The sequence below is a fragment of the Trichoderma gamsii genome (genome assembly GCF_001481775.2).
Source record: "Trichoderma gamsii strain T6085 chromosome Unknown Scaffold_22.2, whole genome shotgun sequence".
NCBI classification, from domain to species: Eukaryota; Fungi; Ascomycota; class Sordariomycetes; order Hypocreales; family Hypocreaceae; genus Trichoderma; species Trichoderma gamsii.
The window spans coordinates 191,307-215,079 of record NW_020171359.1 but is presented as its reverse complement, the minus strand read 5'-3'; the positions used below and the strand labels follow the sequence as shown (position 1 = coordinate 215,079).

General features: G+C 50.3%; 9 protein-coding genes across 9 annotated transcripts; 4 read left to right on the top strand and 5 right to left on the bottom strand.

Moving 5' to 3' along the window:
* Positions 1-1,653: 1,653 nt before the first annotated feature.
* Positions 1,654-2,870, bottom strand: TGAM01_v206490 (hypothetical protein; the record flags this gene model as incomplete). Its single annotated transcript, XM_018801742.1, has 2 exons — positions 1,654-2,538; positions 2,847-2,870. The coding sequence occupies 2 exons, from the start codon at positions 2,868-2,870 to the stop codon at positions 1,654-1,656; spliced, it is 909 nt and encodes a 302-aa protein (XP_018665057.1).
* A 1,781-nt stretch (positions 2,871-4,651) lies between these two features.
* Positions 4,652-5,593, bottom strand: TGAM01_v206489 (thymidylate kinase; the record flags this gene model as incomplete). Its single annotated transcript, XM_018801743.1, has 3 exons — positions 4,652-5,135; positions 5,212-5,320; positions 5,386-5,593. The coding sequence occupies 3 exons, from the start codon at positions 5,591-5,593 to the stop codon at positions 4,652-4,654; spliced, it is 801 nt and encodes a 266-aa protein (XP_018665058.1).
* Positions 5,594-6,377: 784 nt separating this feature from the next.
* TGAM01_v206488 (hypothetical protein) lies at positions 6,378-7,598 on the bottom strand (the record flags this gene model as incomplete). Its single annotated transcript, XM_018801744.1, has 2 exons — positions 6,378-7,432; positions 7,514-7,598. 2 exons carry the CDS (start codon positions 7,596-7,598, stop codon positions 6,378-6,380), a joined length of 1,140 nt encoding a protein of 379 aa, XP_018665059.1.
* A 1,806-nt stretch (positions 7,599-9,404) lies between these two features.
* TGAM01_v206487 (hypothetical protein) lies at positions 9,405-9,823 on the top strand (the record flags this gene model as incomplete). The annotated part of the gene is made up of 2 exons (XM_024549877.1): positions 9,405-9,671; positions 9,731-9,823. The coding sequence occupies 2 exons, from the start codon at positions 9,405-9,407 to the stop codon at positions 9,821-9,823; spliced, it is 360 nt and encodes a 119-aa protein (XP_024405351.1).
* A 277-nt stretch (positions 9,824-10,100) lies between these two features.
* TGAM01_v206486 (NAD dependent epimerase/dehydratase) lies at positions 10,101-11,221 on the bottom strand (the record flags this gene model as incomplete). The annotated part of the gene is made up of 2 exons (XM_018801745.1): positions 10,101-10,660; positions 10,795-11,221. 2 exons carry the CDS (start codon positions 11,219-11,221, stop codon positions 10,101-10,103), a joined length of 987 nt encoding a protein of 328 aa, XP_018665060.1.
* Positions 11,222-12,048: 827 nt separating this feature from the next.
* TGAM01_v206485 (hypothetical protein) lies at positions 12,049-12,489 on the top strand (the record flags this gene model as incomplete). The annotated part of the gene is made up of 1 exon (XM_018801746.1): positions 12,049-12,489. The coding sequence occupies one exon, from the start codon at positions 12,049-12,051 to the stop codon at positions 12,487-12,489; it is 441 nt and encodes a 146-aa protein (XP_018665061.1).
* Positions 12,490-14,482: 1,993 nt separating this feature from the next.
* On the top strand, positions 14,483-16,396 carry TGAM01_v206484 (hypothetical protein; the record flags this gene model as incomplete). Its single annotated transcript, XM_018801747.1, has 1 exon — positions 14,483-16,396. The coding sequence occupies one exon, from the start codon at positions 14,483-14,485 to the stop codon at positions 16,394-16,396; it is 1,914 nt and encodes a 637-aa protein (XP_018665062.1).
* A 310-nt stretch (positions 16,397-16,706) lies between these two features.
* Positions 16,707-17,725, bottom strand: TGAM01_v206483 (hypothetical protein; the record flags this gene model as incomplete). Its single annotated transcript, XM_018801748.1, has 3 exons — positions 16,707-16,749; positions 16,805-17,357; positions 17,416-17,725. The coding sequence occupies 3 exons, from the start codon at positions 17,723-17,725 to the stop codon at positions 16,707-16,709; spliced, it is 906 nt and encodes a 301-aa protein (XP_018665063.1).
* Positions 17,726-21,743: 4,018 nt separating this feature from the next.
* On the top strand, positions 21,744-22,238 carry TGAM01_v206482 (hypothetical protein; the record flags this gene model as incomplete). Its single annotated transcript, XM_018801749.1, has 1 exon — positions 21,744-22,238. The coding sequence occupies one exon, from the start codon at positions 21,744-21,746 to the stop codon at positions 22,236-22,238; it is 495 nt and encodes a 164-aa protein (XP_018665064.1).
* Between the last annotated feature and the right edge of the window lie 1,535 nt (positions 22,239-23,773).

The window sequence follows — 23,773 nt, the reverse complement described above, 5'->3', positions numbered from 1 at the left end:
TTAGAGCTCTAGAAGCCCTAAAACACATCAAGTCGTTGGTTAGCTCTAGTGGCTTTTCCTTGGGCTTTCCGTGATATGCGCGACGATTCATGTTCAGGGTGGCCGAAGTGGATCCGACGAGCTGAGCACAATGAGTTGTTAACCTGGATACATTTACGCATGATTGAGATTCCTCTTTTCTATTAATTTACCGCTATCACAATCTAAATCTACTGCTACAACTCACTGGTATAACTTACTGGTTCACCACGGGTCTGTCAATGGTGCAGGTGATTTCTCTTCACCTGCCTCACCCGCTTGTTCTTCTGTATACACACATACACATACACATACACAACAAATATATATTGCTACTGACTACACGCTGGTTGCCATCGTTTCCTTCCTTCCTCACTATTCCAGAAACTGTATCTCATCCATCTCTATCTCTATAATTGTTGGCATTACAAAATGCCCTAGAAATGTGCGCTTATATCAGCGTTCCTGGCTCAGGTCGATAGAGTAGAGTGCACCGCAACATAAAGGAAACTGGCCCTGGTTTTCTATAATAGCGAGATTTAAGCGCAACGCATCAGAAGGATTAATAAAAAGAGCTCACTCTACTGAGACAAGAACGCGCTTAAAAAAAGACTTGCATCTGACTAAAATGATCTGTGTATACAAAAATGTTCATAGCTTTCCGATTATACGACAAAGTGGATATATGGAACCCAGAGGAAGTCCACCACTCTCTGTACCTCCGGCTTACGACGTGCTAACTTGGCATCCCTCTCCTGAGTGTCCTCCTCAGTCACTCCATCCCGCAACGCCCTAACCGCCCGGTGCAGCCCTCGACTGACTGCCTCATCTGTCATCCCTTCTTCCTGTAACGTCTTGTAAAGTATCCTTGCCACATCAACGCAGTGCTTGTCCGATACCTCCCATAGTGTTCCGACGACGTGTTGAAAGCCTGCTAATTGGAAGGCGCTGATAAGATGAATCCCCTTCATCAGCAAGGTCAGCCGCCTTATTGGCTCCGGTCGAGCAGGCCGAGAGGTATGCCAAGAATGGAGGGTTGTCTTGTAAGCGACTATCGCGGACCGCTCCCACGGTTAATGGATCTGTTTCCCAATCTTCAAGGAGCAGGTAGCTTTGAGAAGGATTCTTTGGATCCGATCGTTCATGACCGGCAAAATGGAACAGCTTGCATTTTTCCAATTGCTCAAGGACATCATCTTTGCGTCGTTGGGGCATGCTTGGAATTAATTGAAGTTTAGGACACAGACCTTGCAACAGATTTATCTCAGCATTCGCAAAGTGCAGGTGCGCATCTTGCCCTAATCCGGGCGTGTCTTGCATTGCGATTATAAGGGCGGAGCTATCCAGAGATGCTGCCTGGCTGGACTTTTGGATGCTCCGCTTTCGCCCATATAGTAATGCCTTGATGGATGATGCGTATGAAGATATGACTCTATCCAAGACTGTCTCTTTTAATGCTTGCTTGTAAATGCCGGCTGCATGGAGAGGCATTCGAGAAAGGTGGCCCGTGGGAATCCACCAAACATGAGGCCAATTGCCATCCAAGATAGGGGCGGTAAACCCAAGTGCGTCTAAGCAGGGACGGCAAATAGTATGCCAAAGCCACTCTAGGGAAGATGTCAAATATAACTTATTTCACACATCACTAATATGCTTTAAAAACTCGTCTTTCGTTATTCCTGGCAATTGTATCGCTTGGACTGCGTTGGACCGAATGAGAAACGCATCGCCACGGAAGTAGGTTACATTAACCACAATAATAGGGCCCCTATCTGCCGCACTCATTAGGTCGTCTATAGCCGGCGACTGTAGAAATTGGGAGAATCCCGGTTGTGTCTGGATTTCATCAATGATTTTGTTAAACTCTTCGTCTGCTTCACGGCGTCGCTTCATCTGGGATTCCCAGGAAGACAGTTTATCAGGGATACCCACAGATGCGTTATGAGCAGGCGAATCTAACTCTCCCCGAAGGTGACTGAACCTTTCCGCTAGATCAGGATGTTTTGATTGAAGTTCCGTGATATCACCGCGCATGTCCATGAGAAGACTCGCGGTAACACCACGGCCGAGTTCCAGAAGGCGGAGAGCATCACCTGGAGTCTTTCCCACATGCAGCGCCACAGCAGCGGCTGATGAAGCTAAGCCAAACATATCGCTAAGCAAGGCTTGTGTATCAGTGTGATTAAGTGACCGTGGACTCATAGTAGGGAGGAGGGATGTGGCACCATGCAGTAGCTGGTAGGACAATTCCCAATCTTGCTGCTTTATAAGAAGATTGGCGGCATTCTGTGCTGATCGAATGCGTACAGAGGGGGGACCGGTAATGCAATCCCAGCCTGCGATATAGCATGACAGCAGTCGATCCCAGTCGTCCTTTACGTTCAGTTGCTCAAACCTCAAGTCGAGTGTAAATCCAAGGTTGCTTAGATACCAAACTCGCTCCGGGTGGCCGTGAGGCGTGGCGTCCACACACTGGTTGCTCGATCTAGATCCTCCATCGATCTTGTATGGAGAAACCGCCTGCCAAGCTGTTGTCCAAGGTTGCTTAAACGGGTAGCGCTCTCCGGGTGGTTATGGGGCGTTCTATCGAGTGCATCGTTTGCCACTTGAACTGCTCGGTTTAAATCGTCTATTGATCCTGTCTGCTCAAATCGCTTGCTTAGAACACGGCTAAGGTTGTATAATAGCTTCCCTTTAAACGGGTCCTCATGAGGCATGGCATCCGCCGCATCATTTGTTATGCTAACTGCTTGATTTAAGTCGCTCATTGATTCTGTCCGCTGAAATCGAATGGCAAGGGAATTTCCAAAGTTGCCTAAACAACGAACCCGTAGCGGGTGGTAATCAGGCATGATATCCAATGCATTATCTGCCACAATAATCGCTCGATCCAAGTCATCCATAAATCCTATGTGATTAAATCGCTGGTGTAGCAGACTTGCAAGGTTAGTTAAAATCATGGCTCGGTCTATGCTGCCATAAGGCGCGGCATCAGCTGCATCACTTGTTATCTTGACTGCTTGATTTAAGTCATCTATTAGTCCAATTCGGCCAAATCTTCCTCCTAGGCTGTGTCCAAGATTACTCAAACACGCAACTCGTAAAGGGTCATCATAAGGTGTGGAGTTTACTGCATTCTTGGTCAAGATAATAGCTTGATTCATGTCATCCATTAATCCTGTCTGCTCAAACCGATTGCCGAGCATAGATCCTAATATGGTTAATAATGCAGCTTGTTGCGGACCGTTGCAAGGCGTAGCGTCTACTGCATTTCTTGTAATGCTAATAGCTCGATCCAAGTCATCCATTAATCCTGCGTGTTGGAATCGGTGGCTGAGCAGGTTCCCCAAGGAAGCAAACATAAGAGGCGTAACATAACTGCCTGCTATACTAATTGCCAGCTTTGTAGTTTCAATAGCCTCTTCCAAATCTTTGAAGCGGCCGTTTTGCTTGAAACTTTGAAACAGGCTCGATGATGTTTCGCTTAAATGTTCAAGTTGGATGGCAATTTCATCAGTTGCTGGCTTTTCTCTATCCCCATGATTGTTGAGTATTATTGTGATTTCACTCATTTAAGTGTATAATATAACTCACGTTTCATTCAAATCTATGGCCTCAATATCTTCCTTTATGGCCTGAATCTGGTGACCCCAAATGGCTATTGTATTTACAAGGCGGTATCGCAGATTGTAATACCTGTCGACTTGATAATAGCCGGGGCAACGTAAGTACTCATCCTACTTTACCAGCTCATAGCCAAAGTCAGGAATTAGAATCTTATTGAGACATAGATATACTGATGTTTTAGTAGTTTTCATATCAGGTACAGATGGAGGTGCTGCTTGAAAGTAAAGTATAATATGTTTGGCAATTACTACTTGAACCATGGGTTGAATTTGGGATGGAGAACTACACTCTTTTCCTGCAATTTCTACATTGTCTTTGTCTTTCATAGTTTATCATGTCTGAGTGGATGATTCGTGTCCTTACGAAAAAGATGGTTGTTACAAACTCGTACCCCAGCATCAGTATTGTGTTTTATCTTATAGCTGAATTAAAACATTGCAGGTACATTCCACACTTATTAGGCAGCGTCTTGCCTGAATGTGATGTTATCTAAAAATATATAAAAGCGATCATGGCCTCTGGCTTCTCTTATGTTGTGTAACTAGTCATCTGCTGTTGGTTCCTACACAGATCCTCCGGAGCGTCTGTTACTTGTGATACATAATACCAGGTCCTACTCCATGTGTCTCTCTAGCTTTGTGCGGGCTCTATATCTTTTACTAAAACTATAGCTATAAAACTATTACGTGGAAAGAGAATGATTGAAAGTATTCATGATGCTTGAGTTAGGCCAACTTACTGCTCCATAGCAGTACACAATAGATGATGTCTTTACGAGATGCCTTCTGGTTGCCAGATAAAGAAGGTATAAGATCATGGTACGCCAGCTTTCGCTCGTTCATATTATTGCAATGAATTGACTATGAGTGAATGTGAAAAGTAAGAATTTCGAGCAATAGCTATAACCCAAACATGAAGTTGCCATTAAAACGACCATGATCAGATGCCATCTCATTTCCAATCTTCAACCCATGACATAACCATATCCAGAATGCCAAACATCGCCCTACAACGCAGTCCTCACCACCTTGCCCATCTCCCCAATATCAACCCTATCCACCCTCGCCTTGACCTTTCTCCAAATCGCCTCCGCCACATCCTCCACCGGCCGACTCGCATCCACCACCACCAGATCCTCCTCATCCTGCCTCCACGACGGGCCCTCAATCCCGCCCATCTGCTGCAACAAGTCCTGCCCCTTGATATCCTTCCCGCCCATGCTCAGCGCCCAAAACAGCTCCCGCACCGTCCGCTGCATCTCCTCCTTTTCGTACTTTTCGCTGCCCCAACCGCCCCTCGACCGCGCCGTCTCCTCGTCCAGATCCAAAAAGAGCACCACGTCCGGACGGGGCAGGCCGACGTCTGGCGAGCGCGCCCAGGAGAGCGGCAGGTGCGGGTTCTTCTTTGCGGCGGAGTAGACGATGCCGGAGTGGTAAAAGCGGTCGGAGACGACGCTGATGCCGGCGGCGAGGTAGGCCCTGATTTGGGCGCTTGGTGGTGGTCAGCTTTGTATACATCGATATATCATCATGAGATTGAGATGACGAAGAGGGGGTGACAGCTTACGCAGATTCCCAGCGGTTGGCGCTAAACAGCAAATGAATCGCATGGTCGTCCAAATCAACATGGCTCTTCAAGTAGCCATCAATCATCTGCCCAATCGCCGTCGTCCTATCTACACAGTAAGTTAGCCATCAATCATTCCCACCGTTCATCTCAAATCAAGCATCATCATCTTACCCGGAAATCTCATCACCTTGGCCGGCCGCCCCTCCTCCACAAACCGCTGCTCCAGCAGCTTCACCTGCGTCGTCTTGCCGCTGCGATCCAGGCCCTCGAGCACAATGAACGCGCCCCTCCTCTTGGTCGCTCCGCTGCCGTCCTCGCCGTGGCTGGACGAAGCGGTGCCGGCGACAGCGGCTGCGGCGAGGTCGTGGATGGAGGACATTTCTCTTTTTTTTTCCCTATGCAATTATTATGGCTTTATCCCTTTGATGATTCTCTCATCTCCTGGTATGTCCTCTATGGGATCAATTGTGCCGTAAAAGTATGAAAAAAAAAATGAGAGAAATGAGAGAAAACAAGAGCTGCTGCGGTTGGAGGGGAGCTGCATGCATGCATGAGCTTTCATCATCGCCGATAAGATTGGACGCCCGCACTGTGACGACAGCTGTGGCTGAGAGGAAGTGGCTGGTCCGTAGCACAGTGCTCGAGTTGACTAAATCCAGCCTAGATCACGCTTTGCTCTCAGTTCTCAGTTGTCACATTTATCAATTCAATTTACAATGTGGCTGGCTGCATATCACGCAAAGAGACGAATATTTAGAGTTCAAACAATATGATTAATCGTGTACGATACTTGCTACTCTGATCGAAAGACTCTAACAAGAACGGCCCCAGACCGGCGCATCAAATCAAGCAACAACTCCTGGTATCAACAAGTTTCGCACAGAAACAATCCATATAACGCCGCCCAGCCCTGGAGAATACAAAATAGGGCAAAAACTGATGCGCCAAAATCAAGACCTTTTTGAAGCAGGTTTAAACAAAAGAGAGAGGACCAAAAAAAAAAAAAAAACAGGCCAAATACTGTCAGAGAAATTTAAAAGAGGAAAATGGTAAAAAGAGGAAGATGAGAAAAAGATTCAAACAAAAGGCTCAATGCTTGCTCGCTCTTCATCCAGCGTTAAAGCGTACACTCATTCCCTCGTTGAAGACACAAACACGGCTCCTCACGGGCTTCCGCACGGGCTCCCAGCATCTTTAGCGCTGTCGCTTTCCCACAGCTCAAAGCTCTCGCCTGTGCCTTCGATGGGTTGTAGCACAGCAGCCTTGGATGAGTCGTCGGATCTTGAGATGAGGGCATCAATGTCCTCGTGAATCTCGAGCTCGGGTTCATCCTCCTCCTCAACCTCTGTCTCTACCTCTTCCTCTTCCTCTTCAGGAATGTTTGAGATGGCGGCGAGAGGAGCTTCCGGCTCCTCGTCATCCTCGTGGATCAGAATCACCGATGAATCATCACAGCCATCGGCGTAGAAATCAGCAGCGTTCATCTCTCCCAGTGCAACTCGCTCCTTTTCGATAACCATCTCCTCGCCCTTGGGCTGGCTGGCCGGCTGGGCCGAGGTCTGAGAGACGTCATCTGGAGGAGGAATGTTCTCCTTGTCACGACCCTCAGCACCATCTCGCTTTGCGCGCTGCTCCGTCTCCTCATCAGACGAGATGTCGAGTGTGCAGGTGCTGTGCTGGAGAAGGTTGGTCATCTCCTGCTCAGGGGTGTCCTCGTGAATGTCAAAGAACCAGCTGGACTTGCTCTCAGGCTCAAGCAGGCTGGACATGGGTTTCCTGGCAGAAGGCTTGGGGGTGTACCCGGCGATGGTGCCCTTCAAGGCAGCATCGAGAGAGAAGGGGGCGGAAGAAGAGCCCATGAATGAGGGAGGGTCCAGGCGAGTAGTGCGTCGCCGGCTTGACAGCATCTTTGATCGCTTTCCATGGGTTGGTGAGCGTCCCGCTGGAGGAGGGCAGGACTTGGGCGTGGCATTTTCAGAGCCGAGCTTGCTCAAGCATGACTTTGCGCTGAGGATGCGTCGAGGCGTTGAAGCAGCCTTGACGGGGGCGGAAGACCGCGCAGGAGTGCTGACCTTGGGAGTGAGAAAGAAGTTGGAGGGCTTGAGGGCGTCCTTGGAGCTGACGCCCTTGGAGCGCTTGGAGAAGAGCAGCGGATCGACATTCTCGCAGTTGTCAATCTCCAGCAACTCTGCTTTGCGCTTTGGAGAAACAGGAGCGGCTGAGCGATGGTGTTAGCCAGATGGATTCTCTCATCAAAGCTGGGCTGCCATTCTTGCGCAAATTCATCGCACAAACATACCATTTTGTCTGTTTTTGAGACTGGTTAATGATTGAAGACGGGCTCCGTCCAGAGGAGCAAAGGGCTGGCGAGTGACGGCGGCCATGATCGGCGAATTAAAAATAGCGATTCAACTGTGCGATTTGCGATGCGAATTCGACTTGATGGTGCGAAATGCGATGATGCGACAAGTTGACCCAGTGAAGGGCACCTTTGAATTGGTGTGTGGAGAGCAAAACAGACGATCGATGGCAGAGATTGAGAGATTGATAGCAGCAGATGATGATTCACAGTAAAATAGGGATGAGTATCAATTAGTTGGAGATGAAGCGAGAAATGGCTTTTGCAGATTAATTCTTTTCTTTCTTTCTTTCTTCTTTTGCCTGCTTCAGGTATGTATTCGCTTCAAAAAATCCAGAGTTTTGCGAAATGTCCTCTGTTTTCCCCTTTGTGTTTACACCACACTTAAAAGAACGTGTTTGGCGTGTATTTGTTGTGGCGTCTTGAGTGAGCGAGAGAAGCCTGGAATAAACAATTGGGAAAAAAAAGGATGAGGAGGAGGGGAGGGAATGGCTGCGCGAAAAGGAAGAGAAAACCAGGCCCAAGTGGGACAGAGGCAGTACTAATAAACAGTGAAGAAACACGCCGCGAGAATGGAACGTGAAGCGAGAACTGGGAGGCGAAGGAGGGAGGGCCAGCCGTAGCAGGGAGGGGCGCCACAGGGCGGTACAAGTCAGACGGCGCAGGGCTCCATCGCTGGAATGTGACTGCGACACGGCCGTTGGTGGGGTCGGTACTTGGTGACGAGGTCGCGGGGTTGGAGCCCTCAAGTAACGCCACAGCAGCTCCAGCGGGCGAGTAACCAGCGGGCACCATTTGCGTTCTAGCAGAACACAGTACACCGCAGAGTCGCCAGTACCTGATGGTCCGTGCGCGGGCTGGCTGAAGGGAGGTACTGCAAGACGCGCCTCACACACCGATGGCCTTGACTTGTACTTTAATGGGATGGACGGGACGGATGGCCTGAAGGGTGGGGGGTTTAGCATTGAGCTTCAGGGGACAACGGAGCACAGGGAGAAGAGAACTAGAGGAGTGCAGCAAAGCTACAAGACAGTTGAGAGGGATTTACAGCAGGGATGCCCATTTCGAGGATGATGCAGAAATGCGAAAGTCAATGTGATGCGATGTGATGTGAAGCTGCAGGGCATAAAGGACGAGAATCCAAGTTTTCAGACCACTTCATGGAGCAAACCTACAAGACAAGAACAAGATGCCAGACAACCGTCAAGGCCAACTTGGCGCATCCACTCCACTTACACGAAAAATCTCGATCCCCCCTCAGCCCTCATTTAAGCTCTGCCGGGGCACCGCACTTTACGCGCGACTCTGCCGCCAAACTGTCACGAAAAGCACTGGCCACGACGAGCCCGCGCTGCAGGACCCAATGGACGCGTGGGGATGCGCTGCCGCCATGGATGCGCCCTGGAGCGGATCCTGGTTCGGTGATGCAGAGGTGCATGAGGGAGTGGGACAATGGGGTTTAAGAGAGTATAAGAGCTAATGAGAGAGCTGGGACGCGAGCTGGACGCGATGATGGCCGGCCTGGGAGGGTTACAGCGTTGCATACGGGCATGGATGATGGATGATGGATGGATGGATGGATACAGATGTGGCTATATTTATCTTGATCATCTTGATTCTTGGCGAGAGCTTGGATATTAAGAGCACTGGTTATCGTGACGATGCAGCACCGGATGGCTTCGTGTAAGTGATTCTAGGCACATACTCGTACATATCTGTGGCTGCATGCATAGATGCGCATGCAGATAGACCTCGGCGTCCACGATTGCCTCGCCTCATCTCCAAGCTCAGCCACTACTGCTAGCATCATTCAATAATCAATTTCAACTTCATGATGTCAAGCCACTGCCAGGGCCTTCGGCTTGCCCCGACCACGCCAAACCGACGCGTCCACTCACATAATCTCGGCATCCAATCTTTCACCACCAATAGTCAGTCAGCCCAATGCAATATCAACCGCTCTCCACCCACCCAGTCGCACCAAAGCAGATGCATCTCCCGCGCCACCTTCTTTCATTGGCTGCAAGTCCCGTCTCTCACATTGTCTCTCAGCCATGTTCAACCTTCATCGCGATCTGCAGCTTCAATCCCTGCCCTGGTAATTCTGCCTCATCTGCTCTACTCTGCTCAGTCTGTGCTCAGTCTTCATCTGCAAAGTCTAATGGATTTGTGCGACATGCGGTACGGCATTCTTGGCCTTTACTAGTACTTGTAGTAATTGCCTGCATGGCACAAGGACCTGGTGTCTGATACATGACTCTCGGCAAAAGGGCAGCACGATACCGGCCTCGAGTTTCAGTTTCAGCTTAATCTACACCATGGCATCCCTCTGCGTTTTAAAATGCTTGCATATTACTATCGTACTACTAGTAGTTCTACTATTGCAAGCCTCGTCCAACCTCCAATTCTCTTTTATCCAATCCCCCTGCATCCATAGACGCCCTCGACAGCAATTCACATTGATGTAGAATATAGCCTCAACTCTTCCATTACAGCGGCTAACAGCACCAACCACGCCTCACGGCCTCTAAGCGCTGCCCTTTTGTAGCGCCAGCTGCTGGTCTATCAGCCCGCCCAGCGTCTCCCCCAGCGGCCGCCACCGCACCCCCAGCACATCATTCTCAACCCTAAACGGCGTCGGCCCATCCTCCTCCAGCCTCGTCTCCAGCTGCGGATACTTGGCCCTCACCCACTCGCCAATCTCCCTCCAGCTCGTCGGCGCCCCCGAGGCCACCAGCTCAGCCTCGCCCGGCTTCACATCCACGGCAGCGGCCTTGAGGCACAGATCGGCCACGTCTCGCACGTCGACAATCACCGCCGGGAACAGCGGCGCCGGCAGCTGCAGCGACTGCCAGAACCAGGCGTTGATGCCGTCCAGGTCTGTGGCCGTCTTGCGGATCAGGCTGGGGCCCAGCACAAAGGTCGGGTGGACGGTGATGAGCTGAAAGGCCGGCTTGTGCTCCACGGCCCAGTCCAGCGACGCCTGGTGGGCGACAATCTTGGAGGCCACGTACATGCTGCCGTTTTCGCCCTTGCCGCCGGGGAAGACCTTGTCGAGGTCGATTTCGTGTCTCTTGCCGGTGTTTGCTGCGTGCTGTTAGTGATGGCTGATGGCTGATGGCTGATGGCTGATGGCTGATGCAGCTTGTTCCAGCACATGTGATGTGCTCCATGTCCCTTTCCATCTATCACTAACATGCATGCACTATCCTAGGACTCACCTGCAACAAACTGGTCTGTGTTGGAAAACAGATCCACGGGGCCAATGCCCAGAATCGAAGACATGACAATCACCTTCTCGATGCTGCCCACCTTCTTGGCACTCTCCAGGATCGACAGTGTTCCATTGCGTGCTGGCTCGAGGTAGTCCTTCTGCAGGTCTGCTCCCTTGCCAGGCATAGGTGATGCCAGATGGAAGACGACTTTCACGCCGTCCAGAGCTTTGTCGAATGCCCCAGCCACTGCAATGTCAGGCACCACAACAAACTGAAGCCTTGAGGCGTCGTCGTGAAAGATGCCCTTGAGAGTGTCAATCTGCTCTGGCTTGCGGACGCTCACTCGCACATTGTAGCCGTCTCTGAGGGCCGATGCGACAACCTGAGAGCCGATGAAGCCCGTTGCGCCGGTGACAAAGGCGAGGGAAGACATTACGAATGAGTAGACGCGTAGAATTATGATTACAATAAACGATTATTTGTTTTTGACCTTTTTTTCATAAAATAATGCTTCATTCACTTTATATATAATAACGTCTTCTCTATATCAAGTATAACTGCATCACTAATCGCCCGTCTCTCGATTGTCAATACCGATTTTGTAATCAAACACAGATCACTAATCAACAAATCAACCACAGTAATTCTCCATTCATAGTCCTCTTTTGCACCCATTTGCCAACATCTATACTATATTACTCGGCAATTACCTCACCGCCCCGACTCGACTTCCTCGGCCATTAGCGCTGATTCGTCCTCCTCCACCCCGAGTCATCATCTTATCGCCGAAGGTCGTACAACAACGGAAACTATCTGCGTGATGCGTCCTTGTATATTCGTCGATCCTCGGCCTTTTCCTTGCATGTTACTTTCCGAGGTATCAGTGTAACTGTAACACTGCATTCAAAGGCTCAGTTACTTCCTTGAATAGCAATTTAGTGATTAGTAGTATATCAAAATGCCAAGATGATGCTAGAATTCGTCCTTCAACACTAGTCATCTGGCCCATAGATGCAGACAATAGCCCCATTTCGGCATAGCCAGCGTTGGGATCTGGTTCGAAAGAAACCAAGCTATAGTGCTGATTCATTGCGGGCTTATAAAGACCGTAATGCCACAACACAAAGTGCATATATATAGTCAAGTGAATATATATAGGCATCACTCGCCATCTTCTTCTTGCCGCAATTCTGAGTGAATAACACTCATCAAACACTTATACTTACACATCACTTACATTGTCCAAAACAAACCGCAAATATGCCTCACTGGCTCATCTACCACCCCCCCTCAGCCTACCAGGACGCCGAGTCCAAAGACTCTCTGGCAAAGGCCATCACCGCCTTCTACACCGGCGTTGACATGCCCGCCTTCTACGTCGTCGTCCAGTTCATCGAGGTGCCTTTCGCCAGCACCTACATCGGCGCTGAGACCAGAGATGCCAACGACAAGCCCTTCATCCGCCTCGTCGCCACGCACATTGCGCACAACTACCCCCCCGATGATGCCGTGATTCGCGCCGCGGGCCAGACGTTTAATAAGCTGCTGACGGCGGAGATTCAGCCCAAGGGGTATGACTGGGAGTTTCACATTGCGGAGACGGATAGAAGGTTGTGGAAGATTAATGAGTTTACGCCGCCGGAGAGACGGACTGAGGGTGAGGCGCTTTGGGTCAAGGAGAATAAGCCGGTGCCTTATTGATAGAAGATGTGCCAGAGATTCAGTAATACGTAATTGTATGTAGACAGTTTTGACAACACAATTCGTTATATTGACTTGGTCGACTTGTCTTCACCCATCTCTGGCTACATCACCTAGTAGCTGGTCATCACCAAAAAGTTGAACGACATGCATCCTGTCTTATATGATATCTGACACAGATATTCATGTAATCCATCCATACGTACCCGAACTCATTCACCTCAGTAAATGTCACCTCTGTCTTACTTGCAAAGTTGGCATTGAGTCTACTGTAAGCCACTTGCTAGCAACCTGAATACATGTACCTGACCTCAGTTCACCCCAGCCCTTCTCTTCACAGCATTTTTAACACTCCCCGAGGCCTACAGTTGTGAGAGATACCGTCATTTGATTGGCTACAAGCGATTTGACATCTAAGGCTTCTTACTTTAATCAGGCACCTACATGCAGATACCCATCTCACAGTCGGACGCTAAACTCCTAGTCAAACGACTTATCGCGACCACTAGAATTGGAATCCATTCAGAGGTTAGAAAGATTTGCCGACGATGTATCCCATCTCTTCATGAAAGCAATTTTTTAGATTTCTGCTGTCTTGAATGTTCTCAACCGCATGGCTTACACATCTGTCGCCTAAAGCCCCACAGCTTCTAGTTTCTACATCTCAGCCCAATGGCCCCCAAAAGAGGCGATAAGCTTCCGCGCCATCTCTCTGTTAGCGGCTATCCTGCATACCGTTTGCCATTTCCAGAAAACGAGAGATCGAGTCTCTATGTGTTCATGTGCGTGATTCCAAAGCATATATTCCTTTGAGATTGAGAGATCATGAGGCAATGGTCGAATTAATCAGCAAAATTTGGATATATTCACAACAAGATACTGAGACCTTCTATTTGATTCTAGCTGTTTTCTTGCTGTCTTAAGTGTCTTTGGTTCTAAACGCCGTAAGTGATGATGGCCATGCAACAGCTTGTCCACATACACTAATCTCATGCTTGCCATCTGATCTCTTTTGCATCAAAGTATAACACCTACTACCACTTGTTAAATAAAAAAAGCATGTTTACCCACTAAAGTCGCCCAGACAGTTATGCAATACCTTCGCTATTACAACTACAAGACCCTTATTGCAGCTGGGGCTCCACAGCCGTTACGTGAGAATTGTGTGGCTTTATCTTCCCGAGATCTACCCTGTGCCGTACCTTGGCAAGCTTGGTCAGACGTTCCATTTCTTTTATTTCCTCCACTCATACTTCATACACTTGACATACTTGAGTCATCTGATACGCTTGCCACGAAAGAGTTAAATTTATTGTTAATGCTCATTTTCTCCATCCTTCAAGTCGATCAAGGCTTCATCCACATCACTTGATATGAGCATTAATTCTGTTAATCTGCCAGGCAACTCTCGCCAAGCTCGCTACAAAAGTTGCGATGAGCTTCAAAAGCAGCTAGCGCCCAAGTTGCCAAGATGCCACAAGACAGTTGACAACATTTGACTGGGAAGTTACCAGGTATAACCAAAGCGACTTATCTCAACCTCATCGCAACAACACCAACTGTCATTTATCAATTAAAAGCACTAATCTCAAAGATTCATCACATAGCTAAGCCTTGCGCTAAACAACCAACTCATCGTGAGAATTACAAAGATCCACCAATTAGGTCTCAAAAAGCATACTTTATGCTTATTGGTGGCAAGACTAAAAGCTCTTTGCAACGGTTTCTATTTTTACACCAGTTCCGCATTAAAAGAGGTTAAAAAAAGGAATTCTCACTCATCCCCGGGTCTAGTTCATTACCCACCGCTTATAATGTGACAGGCCTTCCAAAACGCTGATCATATAATATGAAAAGAGCCTCAATAGGCGGGTCCACCGCCTCAAGCAACCCCTCTACACCGATCCTTTTCAACGTCTTAAGAAACTCATCTGTCAACAGGACAATAAACTTAAACTTTTACAAGTACCTATGTAAATTGATAGAGTGAAAAATGTCCAAAAAAGTCTCCTGGCACGACCAAATCCTCCCCCTTCTCAACCACTCCAACTCGGAAATCCGCGTGCTCCAAATCAAGCCCGGATTCCCAGATTCCCCCATCCGCTGCAAATTCCACGTCACTAGTCTCGACAACCTAGACGTCTCCTACGAGGCGCTCTCCTACGCCTGGGGAACTGGCAGCCAAAACACCACTCACGAGGACATTTACTTTGGAGACGACGACGATGATACCAATAAGGTCGGTGTCACCCCTCCACTAGCTAATGCTCTCCGCCGGCTGCGTCTGCTGAACGAGCCACGCCACGTCTGGGCCGATGCACTGTGTATCAACCAGACAGATAACCATGAAAAGTCACTTCAGGTGAGCATCATGGGCCGCATTTATAGCACCTGCACGCAAGTCGCCATCTGGGTTGGTCCCTTGGACGAAGTCTCTCAAGAAGATGCCCAAGCAGCCCTTGACACAATCTCCTGGATCGCCGGCGAGCAGGAGGCTCATCCCTGGATGGAAGTCAGCGACAGCGAGGAGGACAGCGACGAGGAGAATGATGAAGATGAAGATGAAGATGCAGGCAGTGATGAAGATGAAGAGGGTGAAGATGGCAGTGGAGAGGAGGACGAAGTCGAGGACGAGGACGAGGACGAGGACGAAGACGAAGACGAAGATGACGGTGAAGATGACGAGAGCGAAGACGAAGACCACAAAACCGCACGCCTCAAAAGAGAATCCGCCGCCACCGCCTTCAAAACTCTCTTCCTCCTCCCCTGGTGGTCCCGCATCTGGACTGTCCAAGAAGCCATCCTTCCACCCCTCGCAACCCTCTACTGGGGCCCCTGCCAAATCCCCTGGTCCACCCTCGACAAAGCCGCCGACAGCTTCTTCGACGACTCCGCCCCCAACGTCCCCGATGAGTTCTGGCACAACGACGCCATCGAGCACCTCACCGTCGCCCTGCGCGGCCTCGGCGCCTCCCGCGAGGAGGAGCTCTTCATGCTGCTCTGGCGCTGGCGGCACCGGAAAGCCACGGATCCGAGAGACAAAGTCTACGGCCTGTTGGGGTTCCGGCATGATGTTTCGCTGCCCTCGGTCAAGACGTGTGATTATACCGTTGATGTGCGCACGCTCTACCACAAGGTGACCATCGATCTCATCAACATCAGCACCGATCTCCAGCCTCTATTAGGTCGCGGCGGCGAACGCTCCGAGATTCCAGGCCTCGCTTCCTGGGCCGTGGACTGGGACGGCGTGAAAGACGCCTCAAAGAGCAGCAAATGCAGCTTCTGGGACCATCACCACTGGTGGCACTTTGGCGGCTTCACCGCTGACCGTGGCATGTACGGCGTCGGCGAGGGCTTGCGAGTCGAAGGCGACGACGACGTCCTCCGCGTGACCGGGCTGCGAGTAAGCAAGATTAACATGGTAGAGGACAATATCCCAGAAGAAATTGAAGTGCCAGAGGAGGTCTCAGTCGCGGCCCTCTACCGGCTGTATGGCGACCGATGGGGCGAACTCATGACCAGGTATCACAAGCAGTTTCCAGATAAGCTCTTCAACGGCGGAATGACTGCTTTCCTCAGTCTGATCACCGGTAACCTGATATCAGACGGGTCCCAAGATAACAACGAAACTGCCGAATGGGTCCAGAAAATGCTTCGTACACATATTCTCTTCATCACCGATGACGGGCGGCTTGGACTGGGTCCACGAAATGTTCGCCCAGGGCAAGAATTGTGGATTGTGGGCGGGTGTAGAATACCTGTAATATTGAATATCCTTCCCAAGGCATCAGACGAAGAGTCTGAGGTGAGTGTGACGTTTCATAGCGAATGCTTTGTGTACGGCATCATGTCAGGAGAGGCTGTAGAAGGCAGAGGAGACCAGGTAATAGAAATCCTGCTCCGGTGAAGATTGACAGCACTGGATAGACGCCAGTCTCACGTGTATTGCAACAAGAGCGAGCGACATGTTGAGCGTGTAAATATATCTGTTATTACTATTTGTAATCCTATAATGCCAAGTCAATACACCCATAACTCCTATTCCGTGCTCCGATATCTTTCCTGCACAAGTTGATGAAGTCGAGTAAAGCTTGCAATAGGATTCATCACTTGATCAGCCTCTACATAATGCCCCGATCCACCAGCAACTGCGTGATCAATAGCATCGATCTGCACAGAATTTGCGAGAGATGCGTCGAAGTAGAGCTCATGGGAGTCTAGCGAGCGATGGGAGCTGTCCATTGAGAGGATGGCATCGGCCTGAAAGAAATGAGCAACGCCAACAGCAGGATTTTCTGGGACAACGGGATCCTACCCAGTTTCGTTCTTCACAGGCACTGGTCGCGGTGATGTGGCCCCCAGGTCGTGAGGGGTAGGCACGGTAAGAGCCGCGCTCTCCATGTCGTCGCCAAGAGCATGATCGTGTTGTTTGGCTGTGCTCGCCGTGGCAAAGTCGTCTTCCAAGGTGTGCATAGGCCGTCGAATGGTGGCCCTAGGGGGCTGAAGCTGGGGCTGGGCACTGGCTTGCACAGTGTACTGATACGGATTACCTTGGACTTGCACGGGGCCGGCCAGTTGACGAGGAGCGGCTAGTTGACGAGGAGCGGCCGGTGGACGAGCTGCTGGAGTAAGCTGCGCTTGTTTGATGGGATAGGCCATTTGATCGTAGCAGAGATACTGCGAGTCTTCCACCTTTTCGCCTTGATTGCCACTTCGGGTTTGCTCGCGGAAGATGATCTCTCCTTCAGCTCGTACAAGAGTTCGACGCGGAGAGAAGCAGGCATCGCAATAGTCTTGACAGTCATCGCCGTCAATGCCGTAGTGCCTGCGGACGGACTTTTGCAGCGAGCCAAGGCAGAATGCGTAGACTACGACATTGTTAGTGTGCTCACGTCCTTGGCTGAAGCCGGCACCAAGAAGACATACATGGGAAACCTAGTGCAAACCCAGCGCAGTCGCAATTGCAAGTGCGAATCTCAGGTATGTTGGTGGCATCTCGGCCACTGGCGGCCATCTCCAGCCGAGTCCACGTCCGCGAGTAGCTGTAACAGCAGCAGAAAACGCTCTCGGAGGGGCATCCAAGGCAGCAGGCGGCCGTGGCATCATCTCTGCCATATACCCATGGGGTTTGGCCCCCCTGGAGACGCGCATTGTCGACGCCATGGACGAATTTGAGGTTGTTTGGGAACGAGTTTATCCGCGACTGCAGGTCACCGGATCCAGGGATTGGGCACATTTTGACGAGCTGCTGGTTGGTCCATAGTTAACAAGCAGACGAGAGAGCAGAATGAGAGCGACGTGGCCCAAGAAGACGGGGTAAAGGCAAGTGAAGTCAGTTCAGCAAACGGGAAGCTGGTAGAACAAAGAGAGCGAGAGCTGAATGGTCAAAGCTGGCGAATAGTGATGATTCTGGGGACAGTCAAGTTGATAACGAGAGCAAAAATGGGGTGGAGAAAGCGATGATGGCGATAATGGTGAAGAAGAGAGAAGCAGAATCTGTGAGTTGAGTAGAAAGACAATAACACGCCTACGGATCTGGTCGCAGGTATGGAAAGAGAGGAGCGAGAATTAAGCGAAGGGAAGCGGCGGCCTCATATGTGAGGTAGTCGAGAAGCTCTTGGGAGTGATTGCCCGATCGATCAGTGTACTTGCAGTGTACGTGCATTCTTGCCCTAAACTGTACATCGCCTTGGGTAGCTGCCAAGTTGCGATGCTCAGGCCGCGCCTGCACTCGCTAGATGTGGCCTGTAACAGCACCCTGTTGCACGCTCCATGAGCTTCGCACTCGGTGATATGAAGAAGATACAGAAAGATCGTTGCATGTAATATGGCTCGTATTGCTCATGTCCGGTTGCTGATAAGAATGTGTTGTCGGGCATCTTGAGAGGTCTTAGAAATACTCAGATGCCGTAAACCTGCAGCTGGTGGTATTGAGGCATAGACAGTTACGCCAACTGCAGCTCTCAGACAGCAAATTGGCTCTTTCAATGACTGAGACATTTTTAGGGGGCACCAGCTGAGACTAAGGAGCACTCGAGATATATTGTCTGGCGAGTTGTCGGTGAGATGAGATTCTGTCTCGGTTCCTTTGTTGTTATCGTGAGGATAGTGCTTTGTTTGAGCAGTATTAGGACAGTTACAAATTAATGACTCGAGTCTATATGAAGAGTAACCAGGCGCTGAGGGGCCGAGATCCGGCGGAGAGCAACAACTTCGTTAGCGACAGCCACTGGCGTTAGTTGAATGTACTTTTGCTCCCACAATGACAGACGTTGAATACGTCTCGTGGAATCAAAGAACCACAAAATAGCGCATGCATGTCACTATATTGATAGAAACGACGCTTTTGCATCACAAGATAAAGTTACTTGCGCACTAAGAAGCCACATCTCGATAGTCCGCGTTGCTAACAGGCCTTAGCAGCGCTTCTAGCACATCCAGAGCCTGGAACAAACTGCCGAAATGGGCACCTCAAAACGCGGGGATTGGGCCACGGGCATCCACACCTGGCGCCACGGGCCACGCCACAGAGCGTCTTGAAACTCGGGCCAGAGAGTCGAGCCCCTGAGCGTGAGCAAAGAATGACTCGCCTTGTGGGATAAGGCTTCAATGGTTTTCGGTTGAGTTGCGTTGATGAGCTTAGTTGAGCAGTGTAAGCTGCAATCTGCATGGCAAGCGTGAACCGATCAAGACTGTGCGCTGTGATGATCGGACGGGACAACTGATGCCATGATTCGTGCAGAGTGGCCTGTGTGCCAAGCGCGTATCTCATGTCGTCAGTCATTTAACTGGCAGCGCTTCGTTATCAAAGGCCAGTGGCGATCCCCATGGGTGGCCAGGGGCTGTTTCGTTCACTCAGGGGGAAGACGGGAACAAGATGGAGGGACGCAGAAGAGAGAAGATGAAGAGAAACATGCAGCTGGCCAATAGTGTCTGTCGCCACGAGTGAATGAGGAACGGCCCTCAAGCCATGCAACGTTCATGCAGCCACCTCTCACAAAGCAGCGATACATTGCACGATTGCGATGCGAGGCACCCCCAGCCTGGAGCCAATCTGCACTACATGACTAAGGACACGGGCAGCGCCGAATGGATACGGCCTCTAGCAGCCCTCTAGCACAGCACCAGATAGAGATGGGCCTGCGAGAGGGACCGTTCGTACTCGCAAATGGGAGGCGAATTGGCAGATGCCAGGCACTCGGTCCAGTAGCAGGACGGCAAACGCGCGTGGTCGTCCGGGATAATGGCCGCAGAGAGGGGAGGGGGATCCTGGCCAGCCTGGGAGAAAGCAGCGAGAAACCGGCGGGGATGAATTGATGGTTCGCCTCTGAAGTTCTGATGTCAAGGCTACGTTGGCACGGAGAACATCCTCCAGCATGGCAAACGAATTGGTATATATGCTCCGTGGCCTGCAACCCAGCGCGAATAGCCGTGCCGACGTTGCGAAGTAGCGTTATCTGTGGCATCATGCCATGTCGCATCGTCATCTGCAGAGTCCTGTTGAAACGGCGTGGTGTATTCGTACTCGCCAAGGGGGGGCCGAGACATGTGGAAAGAGGATGAAGGCGGAGGAGAGAAAAGAGAGACAGTTGGGCAGTGCTTGTGTCACGCCGCTTTCATCACTCACCGCACAAAGCATCACATGCATCTGATATGAAATCTTGATAGCATCTGCTTCACTTGTCTGCTCTGCTGCTATGCAATACTGCCCATCTCAACGTCTACTTGTACCTGTAGGCAATGCCACCCAGAGTCCAGCACTCTGGGTCAAAGGAAATCAGCCATCATCTGCTTTTCTTATGCGAGCCAGGCCCATGCCCACGCCAAATCCTTTCATCTAGGCACGTTTCGCCCCCCATCCCTGCAAACGCTCCAGAACCCGCCCCTCTGTATCTGCACTAGTGCTGCTCGCATCTGGTGCTTTTATAGCGCTAGCAGCATCGGCTGCGAGCTGCTGCAGGGCACTAGGTGCGCTAGAGGCAGAGGCCCAGGCGGCCCAGGGGCGCTAAACGTGGCGGAAGGCCGACCGTTAGTGGGCGCTGCTAGCGCCGTTCTAGGCCCTGCATGGCCCGAGCGGCACCTGCGTTGGGCGACGCAATCTCGCTGGCCCTGGCTGCAATTATCTTGTTGCGCAGGAGAAGACGAAGCGAGTTGTGATCGATTGGTACCTGTACCTGATGCCAGACTGGCGAGAAGATGGAAGCAAGGTATAGCAGACATGGCTAAACTAGGACATAAGTACTGCTAGTAGTAAATGTACCAAATGAAGCGCTACTGTACTAAAGCAGCTGTTGATATACGAGGGTAATACTTGGCGAGCTGCAGTCTCCCGCTGCGAGACACCGTACTCGCAAGTACATGTGGACATTGTCTCTGCTCCCAGCTGCAAACGCTCTGGTTCTTGTTTGCCCCATCCGCTAACGCTAGCGCCAAGCACCGCACCTGTACCTGCACGCAACCTTGTCCTCTGTACCCCGTACTTGTACGACGCCCGCCATCAGCTGCAGAGGCGCTGTATCTCCTACCATCAGCTCGCCTCCCTCTTTTCCAATATCACTGCCGCTCTCGCTCCTCGACCTTCTCTCCACGATTCTCTCATTCTCGGTAGCTCGAGCTGGATCCAGATTTCTTTGTTCTTCTTGCACAAAGAATCTCATCTGAGCAATCAATTTGCTTCGGTCCAATTTGACGACTTCCTATTGTCTGCTCAGAGGTCCAAGCTCCCAAATGTCCAGCATCTAAATCGGACTGAATCCCTTCATCGTGGTTGCATCGAACCACATTCTCTCCTTCTTCTTCTTCTCTTCTTCAACCATTGCCGCAGACTTTACGCACTGCTTTATCTTCTCTACGCCACCCAGACATCTTGGCAACTTAATTTCCGTTCCATTTCCACCACCGACACTGCGCAATCTCCATTCGTTGTGCCACGCTACTCAGAGGTATGATATTCCGTATGCGTCCATATCGTATGGAGCACTCCTCGTGACATGCAAACTGTGGCTGCAGTCGGGCGCTCTCCATACAATTAGATTTTTGCCCTTTCGTCTGCCCACATTTTAACGTTGCTTCTCTTATCGTCTTCTTTTTCTTCTTAAATGCAAAAAGCTAATCTTCCTCCCAGACTCTATTCCTTGGATACTCTCTTTGCTCGCCTGCTCGATTCTCGGCATCACTTAGCCTGACAAGGCTCATTCTCAACTTGACCACTCCTCACACAACTTCTCAATCCCTCGCCATCTCTATTCGCCATCATGTCTTCTCTCGATAACAAGAGGCAGTCTACTGCCAGCGTTGTCCTCACGACCGAGGTCACCGTGGAGGTTTCTGTGCCCGACAAGGCGCTGACCCCTACCGTGGGCGTTTATGCTGTCCCAACACATGCCAGCTCCGTCACCAGCATCACATCCAACCCACACTCCGAAAAGACAACGACCAACCCCTTTGACGCAGACATCGAGGCCCTCAACTCGCACAGCTCTCTCGATAAGTCAGGCCGGAAAAGCATGACCATGGATGCCGCCGCGAACTGCCCTGTATGGCCCGGAAAGGACCACTGGAAGAAGCAGGCCAAGCACGCCAAGATGCAGCGCACCCGCTGCACCCCGATGGCTAGATTGAGCGCGCGCAACAAAATCATCTGCAAGATCTTGATCATCGTCTTAGTTGTGGGAGCCGCCGTCAGCATTGGCCTCGGTATCAGCAAAGCTGTGGGTGCCCCCGTTTGGGGCAGCAAGAAATCGGACTGAACGCAAACATGATGCTGGCGACGATGCGGCCGACCACGAAACGTCACACCTCCTTTTATCTCAAACGCCTTATGTACAACGACAAAATCAAGCCTCTACGAGTATCACACACCACACACCTCCAAGATACATGTCTCCATCAAACGACGAATCTGATCTGGCGTTCTGCTAGCATCAATCTATCCTCTCTAATGGCCTTGTATTGTGTACATGTCACCATACTTTTTCCTCCATCTTCTTATCTTTTCTTCTTCTTTTCTTTTTCTTCTTCTTCTTCTACTTCTTTTTACTTTTGTTGAATTTGTTTGTCTTTAATCGCGTATTGTCGTGCGAAAGCGGCGGCATAGAACTTCATATCATAGCCGGGCGTTAAGGGAGTTGTGGATTTCAGCCCCAATGTTTGGAGCGCAACTACGGTAGAGATGAACGCAGGAGAGGCAAACTGAATGGAATTACGCCTCTTGTACGAGTGCCAGCCTCGGATGCGAGTTTTGTTTGTCAATTTACCTAGATAGAGGGATACCTGCTTGAAGCACAGAAGCGGCGGTAATAAGCCGGCCCCTCTGTGACCCCAATACTATCAAATGCGAGATGATGCTGCCTATGAAACACATGCAGATGATTTTACTTTCTTTGTTGCGTATGCCTGTGGCTTGTGTTCCCTTGATTTTGTGACTGGTCTTTTCTGGCTGGGTTGGTGCTGAAAATGAGGTTACATTGCGCACTGACCCCGGTAAGGGGCTTGCTTGCGTCTGCTGGTAATACGACGTCGTGATACGACAATTTAATATTTCGCGGCAATTGCTGTCGCTGCAATAAACATGGTATTTTACTGAACAATGAGAATGGGAGCAGGTGCCAATGGATGCAGCGGAGATGCAGAGCCCGAGCCTGATTGGTGTTTTGCATGTGACGATATCATTTGGCTGCATGCAGCAAACAGACGGCACCAACGTTCTTGATGCTTGGTACATGTACTTTGTACACTGCACTTGACTGGAATTTCTTTTACCCGAACAAAGATTACGGAGAACATGCACTTGAGAATGGGATTCTAAAAATACGGAGCAGATCTGCAAAAGGTTTGAAAAAAGTAAAAATCCAAGTGTCGTCCAGGAATACACGTATAGAAATAATTACCGAGACCCAAAGGCTGGAGTGCCCTGAAAAAGAGGACCTGGTGGGCGGGCGTATACACGTATTCTCGGCGGAACCATTGGCTAGAATGGAGGGGATGCCGCTATTGGTGGGAGTGTTCAGTGGAGGGTGCAGGGATCTAGATTGGCAGGGTACGTACCTTTCTGTATGCGCAGGTGGTTATCGATACGATAGACTGTGCGATTGTGATATAAGATGGTGAAAGGGAAACAGATGCAGAGTTGTCGGTTTATAGAGGGATGGGATATTCAATAGACGGATTACCTAATCCTCTGGAGGAGAAGGTCGATTGCTTGACGCAGATCATCCTTCCACTTGCATTATGTCTGCCATGCCATGAATTATAGCAGCACCTAAGGCCCTCATACAGATGCTCA